Here is a 10,648-nt window from a genome sequence, read left to right as displayed (position 1 = left end):
GGGGAGGCAGTCCCGGCTCCAGGGGGTAGGGTAAAGATGAGCTGTGGGTAGGGTCCATGGAGTTCAAGAGGGTAAGGGGAGACTAACGCAGACCAAATTCAATTTCATTCTGGTACTAATTTTAAGTTAAATGCGCTCGAGGTCGAAAAAGAAAATTGAAATCCAACTAAAAGATAATTGTATTTCAATTTCAATCGATGCGTTCGAATTTCCGAATTTCATCCCCCCTCCTAGTCATGGGAGAAAATGAGGGTAAAATTGGATATTTGATGTTAAAATTTACTGACAAAATACAAATATTTATGTTTCAAACCGTTTCACGTAACGAATTATTTCAAGATTTGCGAAATTGAATTTGGCCCTGCGTTAGTCTCCCCTAACAATATGATTAGAAAATCAGGGTGGGGTGTGAGGAAAGGGGTGGGTGGTATTCGAAGTGAAGGACTTTATTGTTAGCAGGGGTTTCCCCTGCGAAGGGGTCTCCCACCTCTTGTTGGACGAGGCATGGGTGGGGAGACCCAGGGGGTGGTAGGTGTCCTACATGAAGAAGGGGTGGGTTAACATGGACAAGGGTAGGGGGTGGTAGGGATTAGGTTATTCGTGTCAAGAGAGTGTTGGGTTTCAGTACAATTGCATGGGTGGTTCTTGGGTAAAAGAGGGGGTGTGGGGTTGTCTACCTAGGCAAGAACAACAACAAATATTAGCCACGGGATGGAAAGAAAGGGGTAGGGTGGGGGTTTAGAAGGGTGGTCGAGGCACAAGGGCTGAGAAGGGGGGGTCGCAAGGTAGGGTGGGGGTGGTCAGCTTCCCCAGGTTCGGGAGCTGCATTGCGGCAGGAGAGACAAAATGTGAGAAGGAGAGGGGAGGAAGAGGATGCGCAGGAGGCGAGAGGAAACATGAGACAAGGCGAAAAATGAGGGAAGGGAGAAAGGACAAAGAGTCAGATCACGCATCTTGATGTACCGTGGAAGAAAGAATTTGATAGCTTGGAGGGAGTACAGTCTAGTGCAGGCCTGTTGTGTGGTTGGAAGGCGAAGGTAGGCTTTGTAGCGCACCTCACTAAAATTCCATGACTGATGATGGAATATGTAATTATCTAGGAAGTTCGAGACTAGAATGCGTTTAGATGACGCCTTGGCGGGTTTCATCAGTCCCAGCAATTTTCAGTTTCTTACTTCGATTATGACAAGGGCATTAGCGACTTTCAGGCTTTCGAGAGTCCCAATAAGAACTTGGGCTAAGCTGTGGAAGCTGACCTCTTTTTCTCGCACTTCATTTACTATTGAATTACCGAGATTCAGATTTTCAAAGTTTTCATTTGTTCCCTCCTTTTGCACTATGTATAGATTTTGATTTGTGTGAGAAACGTCATTTGACACATGCACGACTCAAAATTCATGAAATCATACCTTCTGTTTGTTGCTATACATTTGATCATTATTTGGTAGTTTTTGCGTTGTAGCTTGATGTCATCTTGCCATGACAAATGTATTTGTCGAATCATGCTGGGTTGTCACTGTATTCTGTTTGACAAACTCCATGTCCCTGAAGAGCCTTGCCAAGAAGAGCGTTCTCAGTGCATAGCTTCAATGACCTAGAACGAGTGATGTGCTGCTACACACAAATGCCTCTCTGATACGTGCTTAATACGTTCACCAATGTAGCAGCACTGTTGTGCCTTCGTTTCTGATCTACCTGTGTTTAGGAATTGAATTTTTCATGCAATCGACTGAGCGATTCTCCGAATCATTTGTTGAAAAAAACACTCACCTAGCTTCAAAGAGACAAACGCCGAAGGCCGCGGTTGTTTTTTCTTGGCATCCTTCAGGCTGAATTTTTCGGTTGTAAACAAATTCATGAAGGACATGGGTACTTGAGGCCAAAAAACGGCGAAAGAAATATGAAAGTTCAAAAGTGAATCTGATTTCAATCATTCTTGTTACAGCATCTTGACTCAAGCAGAACTTGCAAAAATATTCAGATTTGTCTGAATTTTGATCGACTTGCCAACTTTTGACTGGAGAACTAGAGAGTGTAAAAGCTTGTCTAACTACTTGTTGTTCCGTCCCGATGGTCGAGACAGCAACTGAAATTGAGTACGTACGTGGCTATTTACCTCTTTGGGCTGGTCCTGGTAAGACACTCAGAGTCAAGTGAAGGATTTTGAATCCGCTGCAGGAACAACAGTTGCACGATTACAAGTAAGCAAGGCTGGAAGAATCTTAAATTCGTTCGCCTTTGACTCGGTTGTTTTTCTAATCTGTTCTTATCTGTATGTTAATATTCTTTCTTTTCTTTTCTTTTCTCTTTTGTAGACGAGATCATTCATTTCACTTGGAAGATCTGCTGAAAGAGTGACGTACTGCTTAGAACATCCTTCTATTAGGTTGGATTGTGAAGTGCGTGAAGATTCATTCGCTGAACTGTTTGCCAGCCGTCTGCATGCACTGATCGTACATCATCCAGTCAGTCTGTCCTTGCATCACTCTTCAATTTTGACCCACAGCTACAGCGATTGCATTCGTATTTTGTAATTGATTGTGGGAGCGCGCATGGGACGTTCCTTGGTGGTAAAAGAATTCAACCCAAGGTAGATAGTTGGAAGATATTTCACAGTTGGTTGAGCATGGGCCACAGGTTCCTGTCCGAATCAGTGATGGGACTGGTTATTCTGATAGCTTGACGTTTGGAGGCTCGAGCAGGTTGGAGGATTCTCTCGAAAAGCATTTATGTGAAGCTGAAGTTGTCCGTTCAGGGTGTATGTCCTTCACTGCTTACCTTCGGAGGTCACCGCGGCACCAAAGAGTCTGTCTACGGCTCTGAAAGCCCCTCTGCTGGATCGATTGGGATCAGTCCATGGCTCCAGCGACGCTGTTGCAGGATCTCCAATTTGCAGCCCGACGACTGCAAACAGGTCAAAAACCTAAATCAGTTCTTCTTGATCCAGACAGGAGTCCTTTGTTTTGAAACTGAGCTCATTGAAGTCTTGGTAGGCTTGCGCTTGGTTCCAGCATGGATCATTTGAGCGATGATGGCACAACAGCAGAAACTGTGCGTTTCAGATGGCGAACACCCTCGTTTTGTGACTCCAGTGCAGGCGAGCAATGTTACTCTAGACGACGTCCAGTCGACTGGCAGCGTGGACCTGGATGACCTCCAGGTTTCCATGCCTCCTTAATTTATGTGTCGCTCAAACTGCTTTCAGTCAACAGGCAGTATTGACATGGATGCTTCTAGTGTGGTAACTGATGCGTGCTCGCTGCCTTGGAAATTAACTTGCATGGAAGGTGAGCTGTAGCTCCCTTGCGGATCTTGAAGTTCCGTCCACGTCACGCGATGCCTCACAGAGCAACGATGTACATGTTATCTGGGCTTCGTTGAATTTTGCTGATTCTCTGGTTTCCCAGTCCGGTATTAGACGGTGTGGGCCATTTCCCCTTGAACCTCGTTCAAAGAAAAGGAAACGGTATTGTCGGCAACATTCACTTATCTGATGCATTGCACAAGTTTATTTTCGTTCCATCCTCTTATGGCATGCCACAGAGTTTCTTGGAATGATGATGTAACTGAAATCCCGCCACTGAGCGAGGTGACTGTCGCAGAAGTTCTCATCTCAGTTTGTTTATGACATCTGCTCTAGAGTGATTATGCTCCTCGTTATGAGCATATTGTACAGCCAGCAACTATCATCCAGCGACTACGTGACAGGTGGAAATAACTCCATTCTCGGGCTTGTGTAAATTATTTGTGCTCCAGAGATGTAACTCAGTTGACTGGCAACTGGAGAGAAAGGTAGACAATCGAGGGTTTGTTTGGTTGAATCACTGAGGCTTCTGCTCAGGTACAGAAGAAGAACTGGTGGATCGAGCTCAGGAAGTGGCTCGAATGCGGATGTTGCAAGGTGACTGATGATGACGTAACTCTAACCTCCTCACTGCCTTTTGTCTCCAGACGTAGTATGCATTCGTTATTTTCAGCCCGCCATGCAGCAGCCAGATCATCTCGACTTGCTAGTTTAGCCTCTTATCGCGAGGCATCCTTGTCGCCTGCAGATCGTGAAGGAGGGTCCCCACATCCGAACGCAGGCGACGTTTCAATAACGGCGGACTATCAGGTGTGTGACTGGCCTTCGCTTCTGCAGGGTGAGACTGAGACGACGATCTGCAGGGCTTGCCGCTGTATCAGAGCATCACAATACCTGAACCTCTCGATAAGACGAGTGAAAGGTTTGCTCTCCTGCTTTTTAGCGCTTGAATCACTCTCCCCATGCAGCGCGACGCCTCCTTCTGGAGAGGGCGGTTGGCTCTCCGAGTCCGAGGAGAGTAGTGTGTACACTGAAGAGGCTGCTTCGGAGGCTGCATCAGAGGTTGAACGTGCAGCCTGGGGCGTTGGACGTGACCTCTGGTGCGCACAGGCTGCTTCCGAAGCGGCTTCCGAGGCTGCTTCCGAGGCCGGGGAGAGTACAGATGCGAGCACAGGGGTTTCAGGTGATGCAGGAGGAGCTTGTTATCCTGCTGCTCACTGCTCTGCTTCAGTTACAGACGAGACCGACCTGTCGAAGGAGAGCAAGCGTCTTGGAAACAAGAGCCCGCCCTTGCGGTACGGCAGCACCGGCGTCTGTGCCCTCGCAGCCTCGCTGATCCCTTCCTCAGGGCTCCGCCGAGTCCGCCGGGCGATCTCTCAGGGCGGGGCAGGCCGAGGATGCGTCTTCCTTCTCCTCCTCCGGTGAAAGCCGACGGCTGCGATTGCCTTGTACTGATGTTGTTGTTACAGCCAACTCCAGCAGAACTGGAAGCTCGCTGGGGCTCACGCTGCGACAGCGGGTCGGATGGCGAGAGCCTCGTCGACGACAGGTGGGGAGAGACAGTGAGGACTAAGTTTGTCTTACTGGTTGATCAGAGAGCGACGTCAAGGAGGAGAGCGAGAACGAACAAGCTTGCGTGCGCTGGATGGGAAGTACATCGACTGACTCGCGCTTCGCTGGTTGTTGCTCGAGAGGTGAAGCAAGGTGGGAGGGTGCAAGGGGAAAGAAGGTTTCATTTGTACACTAGTATAGCGATATAGTAGAATGTGACAAGAGCTTGTCTGGGCACTTTATCATCGTCATAAATGACAGATTAACACTTGGAGAGCAAACTCTTGCACTACATGCTTCCCTACGGCACTAGCGCGTTCTCCCACTCCCTATGCTTCATGTAGATACTGCTGACTTCTCGTCCTCTCTTTACGCTGCTCTATTCCTCTCCTCCTCTCCCGTCCTCTTCTCTTTCTCACTTGCACATCTCCTCTCTTCTTCTCTTGTTATGTTTCTCTTGGACTCCTCACTCTCTTCTTCTCTTGTTCTCTTCTTCTCTTCTTCTCTTCTTCTCTTCCTTCTCTCCTCATCTTCTTCTCCCCTCCTCCCCGGCATACTACTAGTGACCGCTAGTAACATTGTCGTCCCCCACCACCCCTACCCCTATCTTTAGGCATTTTTCTACCCCTTTCCACCATTTTTTGATCTTCACCTTTCTCCCTCCGACACAAGTTTCGAAGCGGCAGGGAGGAGTAGACGAGGACGAGGACGAGGACGAGGACGAGGACGAGGACGAGGAATACAGGACGAGGAGTAGAGGAGAAGGAAAGGAACTGTAGCAGAGGAAAGGGGAAAAAGAGAAGAGGAGGAGAGGAGGAAGAGATGGTGCTGGAGGAGGATAGTAATCATGAGCGCGCAGGATGAGGTTTCCGAGGACTGCTTGCTTTGCTGTCCTGACGCGACAACATTGCGGGGTCTGATCAGCTTCAACAGGTGGTCATGTGAAGTGGCTCGGAAAAAAGCGTGAGATGCAGGAGAGTGAGGAAGCACAACGGTTTGCGTTGTTGCTGGTCTGAACAAACAGCTGAGGGATCGAACAGGGATGTCAAGTCGAGACTCGTTGATGTTGGGAAGGTGAGGAGGAGGTGGAGGAGGAGGAGGAGAGGAGGGAAAGAAGAGAAGGCAGAGGTGAAACGCAATGTTGACTTGCTGGCAGATCTTGAGGATTGTGCGGTACAAACGCGATGTTTCAAGAACTTCATGGGAGCTTTTCTTCTTCCTCCTCTACATCATTCTGTAGCCTCCTCGACTTGTCTTGCTCTCCTCACACGATAAAGGTACACTGCCGTCATCATCCTGCAGAAGAACGCCATCGACAACCAAAGCCTGCAAGCCTCCCTGCGCAAACACTTCCTCTCCAGGTTTGCTCCTCTCCTACCCTTCCTTCTTCGTATCCTCCTTCCTGCCCCCTCCCCCCTCCCACTCTCCCCTGCTGATCTGCCTCCAGGTTTCGTGACCCGACCTCACTCAACTCCTACAACTTCCTTGAGATTCGAACTGAGGACATGTTCTGGTCCTGGCACGAGTTCTTCATCAAGAGTCTCATCTACGTTGAGGTGAATCTCTCCCTCCCTCCCTCCCCTCCCTCCCTCCCTCCCTCCCCTCCCCTCCCTCCCTCCCCTCCCCTCCCTCTCTCCCTCTTCTGCTCTGACGCGCTACTGCTGCAGAACTACGAGAACGGCATGCCGAGAGCAAGCCCCAGAAGGAACATGATCCTCCAGGTAGCCGAGCAGGTCAAGAGGCTCCACTGAATGTTTCCTGCAGCACAACAAACTCACGTCAGGGTTCCGAATGACGCAGAGGAGAGCAAAACTTGAGACGGTGAGGAGCAGGAGCAGGAGCAGGAGCAGGAGCAGGAGCAGGAGCAGGAGCAGGAGGAGCTGTATCTTGGACGGATGTCACTGAGAGCTTGTTTCAGTGTCCGTTTGCCGATAAGAAGTACCTCATATTCGCTCCGAGCTGCGCGGGCAGGACATACTCGGAGGGTCTTGCGGGGTCGGTGGACGAGTCTCCTTTCCTGGGAGCAGCGAACAAGACGGAGTTTGTGTATCAGGTGCACAGAGAGAGGAGTAGTGATGGGTCTTGACCCGAGTTGCAGAGCATTGATACCCTAGGATCGAAGGAGGTCGGATACTTCCAGATGTTCGGGCTGGACATGCAGGCATCGGAGTCGCAGCTGAAGTTGCTGAAGCAGGAGAGGTGAGATGAGCATGAATGAGAGAGAGGGTGAGGGGTTGGCAGGTGGATCAATCAGGGAACTTCGTGGTACAGACTTGACTTCGTGGTGTACAACCCCAACGTTGCCCTCTACTGCAAGATAAACATGAAGATTATCTTCGACAACACAGGTTGCTCTGGCGATCTTGTGTCAGATACTCTTCAGAATACTGCTGCATGTTGTGGTTTAGTTGCTGTCCGATGTGATATAGTTCCCCTATGATCTCCATTCACAGGGCTTTTCATCCCCTCCTACGACTCCTACACTCTTCCTGCGAAGGTCTATAATGGCAGCAGAGGGCAAGCGAGGATGGGAGCAGAGTTGGCTTTCCTCGTCGTTGCCTTCCTCTACCTCCTGGATCGCGGCTGGTAGACAAATATCACCTGCAAGCCTACATGTTGATACTGCAGGGACCCAGGTACTACCTGTCCCTGGCAAAGGAGCACAGGAATTTCCTGCAGCCGCTGCAAAGCACGGGCATGCTTCTTTCGTTAACCCAACTCCTCTTCCTCCTCGTTTCCGTCTTTCTCTGGATCGCAATCATATCAGACGGGGTCAGGTCCGATAGTCAATCTCACCTTGTCAACCTGATCTTGTGAACCCTTTCATGTCTTGCAGGAACAACTTGGTCTTCTCTTCAACCTCCATCACCCTCAGCAACGGGCAGCTGATTGACTTCGATCGTACCTTCAGTCTCCTCCCCTCCTCTACTCACTAGCACCGCAGACGTCCATGAGATGTACCGGGCGTACAACATCTTCAGCGGCCTTCACTTCCTCTCCGCAAGCCTCAAGCTCCTCTCCTTCTCTCGGATCAACCTCAGTACCTCCGTCCTCTTTGACGTCATGCTGCAGTCCATGGGAACTCTTGCCCAGGTGTTGCCCTTGCTGCTGCTGATGATCATGCTGCTGATGGAGATGACGATGACGATGACGATGACGATGATCTTGATGACAGTACATCGTCCTCATGCTTTTCCTCGTCATCGGGTTCGCTGAAATGAGCATGATCCTCTTCGGAACCTCGCTCCAACAGTTCTCAACATTCGGAGGTGCTCAATCTTCTTCTAACTCCCTCCCTGATGAGAGCATGTGCAGCATCCTTCGTGAACATGTTCGAGATGATCAGGAGCGGGTGGAGTATCTTCGAACTGATGGGCGTCAACCCATACTCAGCTCTTGTGCTGTGTCTTCCCTTCCTCATCATCATGTTCTACATGTCGTTCAACATCATCGTCTGGCTTCTCCTCAAGAGCCTCGAGCAAGTCAACAAATCTCGTCACGAAATGCAGCTCTCCGACTTGGCGGAATTTGCGAACCTCCCGCTCTCTAGTCAGGTGGAGGGAGGAGAGCAAGGAGAGGGAAGGGAGGGAGGGAGGAGAGCAAGGAGAGGGAAGGGAGGGAGGGAGAAGGTAACCAGGGGCTGCAGGCGAAGAGAGGAGCAGAAGCTGTCTACATCAGGACGATGAGGAGGATGAGGAGGAGGAACAGACAACTGGCTCTGTGAGATGAAGGGGAAGGGAGGAGGAGGAACTCATGGAGAAAGCAGGGGCAGAATGTTCTCGGATGACGAAGAAGCACGAAGATTAACGAGATATGATCTGAGCGATCTTGACCAGGTCCCTCCCTCCTCCTCTTCGTTCTCTTCCTCCCTGACCTCCTTCCCCTCTTCTTGCCCCTCTTCCCTCACCTTCTTCCACCTTGTTCATCTCGTCCTCGTCCTCGTCCTCGGACTCGGACTCGGACTCACCACCACGACCTCCTCCTCCTCCTTTTCCTTCTTCTTCTCCTCCTCCTCCCCCTTGTTCATCTCGTCCTCGTCCTCGTCCTGGTTCTCATCCTCCTCTATCATCACGCTCTTCCCATCTCCCCTCACCCTCCTTGCTCAGATTTTTCTCCTGCTCGACCTCGTGAAGGGAGAGAAGGAGAGGGACGTTTTCTCCTTCGCTGAGATCATGGCGGCTCTGAGGAGCAGGGACGTGACTGCCTTGTGGATGGAGGCGCTGGTAGACAAGTACCACGGTGATCCTTCTCCTGCTCCCGATCTGCATGACGGGAGGCGACAGGATGGGTAGAGGAGCGGAAGGAGGAGGAGGAGGAGGAGGAGGAGGAGGAGGAGGCTGCGGTATGTGGTTGCCCTGCTTGCTGCTGGGTGCATGACGGAGGATGTAGCTGACCAGGATGCTGAGACAAGACATGCAAGGGATAGCCGATATGCAGTGAGACCCCTCCTCCTGCCCTGGCAACCACCCCTCTCCCTTCCTCCACCTGTTTTGCGTTCTTCTCCTGCTCTTGTCTTCGTTACTCTGTCTCTGTTCTCCGCAACCCAATCACTTCATCTCTTCTATCCTCTATCCTCTATCCTGCCTCGTGCCTCGTGCTCCTCCCTAGCAGCAGGTGCAGCAGCAGCACATGCTCGCATCGATTTTCTGCACTCTTCTCCCTCCCGCTTCACCTGCCTCTTTCCGCCTCCCTCCTTGTCGTCCTCTTGTGCTGGAACCAGGCTGAAGTCGCAGCTCAGGAAGGAGATTGAGGATAAGTTCGACATCTTCCTGGAAGAGGTGGCTAGGATCCGCCCGATGGAGCCAGGAAGGGAGACCTGCTCACAGTCTTCGAGTGACATGTTGTTGCAGATTGACATGTTGTGAAAAACGACAAGATCAGATTGTTCATATGCTCGTAACTTCTCTTTCCAAATCGACTACCATCGTCTTTCTCTCATTATCTCCTCCACCTCCTCCTCCTTCCCTCTTTACCCTCTCCTCCTCTCCCCAACCTCTCTATCTCACATCCTCCCCTCCTCCCTTACACTCCTCCTCCTCTTCCCTTTCCACCATCCTCCCTTCCCCGTGCTCGCTCCTCCTCCCCTCTCCCCTCAATCTCCCGCATGTGCCGCAAGTCTTGATCGGACGCTGTCCGACAGCTTCGCTATCTGAGCAACTTTCTCCACGTCCTCGTCCTGATCGACTCAAGTCAGAACAAGTCGCATGCCCCACTACGTCTTACCCTGAGGGCCCTGCCGTCCAGCAGCGTGTCGAGCAGCAGCACTCCCCAGGTGCTCCCCTGCTCTCGGTCAGACATGCATGAGTAGGAGGAGAGGGAGGAGAGGGAGAGGGAGGAGGAAGCGGAGGGAGGTAGAGGGGGAGGATAGGAAGGAGGAAGAGGGCTGGGGAGGATCGAGGAGAGTAGAAGCGAGGAGATGGAGGAGGCACAAGGAAAGGAGGAGGAGGAGGAAAGGGTGGGAAGGGGAATGAGAAGAAAGGAGGAGCGTATCGGGCGAAGAGGAGCAATGAAACCAGTTGATCAATGAAAGAGAGAGAAAAGGGAAAGTGGATTGAAAAAGGACGAGGGCAGGTGAAGTTAACGAACAGAGGATGAGGAAAGGGAGGGGAAGCAAGGGGCGGTCAGAGGATGAGGAGGGGGGTGGGAGGGAGGACAGAGGAGGAGGAAGGGGATGGTCAGAGGATGAGGAGGAGGTGGGAGGGAGGACAGAGGAGGAGGAAGGGGATGGTAAGAGGATGAGGAAGGGGGAGGACAGAGGAGGAGGAAGGGGATGGTCAGAGGATGAGGAGGAGG

The 10,648-nt window shown here is 51.2% G+C and overlaps 1 protein-coding gene across 1 annotated transcript; it reads left to right on the top strand.

Moving 5' to 3' along the window:
• Positions 1-836: 836 nt before the first annotated feature.
• GUITHDRAFT_166461 (hypothetical protein) lies at positions 837-9,720 on the top strand (the record flags this gene model as incomplete). The annotated part of the gene is made up of 41 exons (XM_005820384.1): positions 837-848; positions 1,191-2,134; positions 2,179-2,246; positions 2,316-2,386; positions 2,435-2,465; positions 2,513-2,590; positions 2,638-2,702; positions 2,756-2,914; positions 2,994-3,051; positions 3,098-3,160; positions 3,206-3,287; positions 3,842-3,901; positions 4,053-4,114; positions 4,168-4,226; positions 4,273-4,366; positions 4,415-4,487; positions 4,536-4,599; positions 4,653-4,725; positions 4,774-4,853; positions 4,900-5,008; positions 5,789-5,833; positions 5,896-5,929; positions 6,012-6,091; positions 6,133-6,216; positions 6,303-6,411; positions 6,523-6,576; positions 6,620-6,676; positions 6,774-6,908; positions 6,954-7,054; positions 7,097-7,203; positions 7,309-7,352; positions 7,484-7,632; positions 7,692-7,756; positions 7,800-7,948; positions 8,031-8,124; positions 8,171-8,409; positions 8,989-9,094; positions 9,139-9,197; positions 9,245-9,291; positions 9,576-9,633; positions 9,706-9,720. Exons 25-41 carry the CDS (start codon positions 6,361-6,363, stop codon positions 9,718-9,720), a joined length of 1,530 nt encoding a protein of 509 aa, XP_005820441.1. The 5' UTR covers positions 837-848; positions 1,191-2,134; positions 2,179-2,246; positions 2,316-2,386; positions 2,435-2,465; positions 2,513-2,590; positions 2,638-2,702; positions 2,756-2,914; positions 2,994-3,051; positions 3,098-3,160; positions 3,206-3,287; positions 3,842-3,901; positions 4,053-4,114; positions 4,168-4,226; positions 4,273-4,366; positions 4,415-4,487; positions 4,536-4,599; positions 4,653-4,725; positions 4,774-4,853; positions 4,900-5,008; positions 5,789-5,833; positions 5,896-5,929; positions 6,012-6,091; positions 6,133-6,216; positions 6,303-6,360.
• Positions 9,721-10,648: the final 928 nt, after the last annotated feature.

The sequence above is a fragment of the Guillardia theta genome (genome assembly GCF_000315625.1).
Source record: "Guillardia theta CCMP2712 unplaced genomic scaffold GUITHscaffold_179, whole genome shotgun sequence".
NCBI lineage: Eukaryota > Cryptophyceae > Pyrenomonadales > Geminigeraceae > Guillardia > Guillardia theta.
This window is presented reverse-complemented; position numbering and strand designations above follow the sequence as displayed.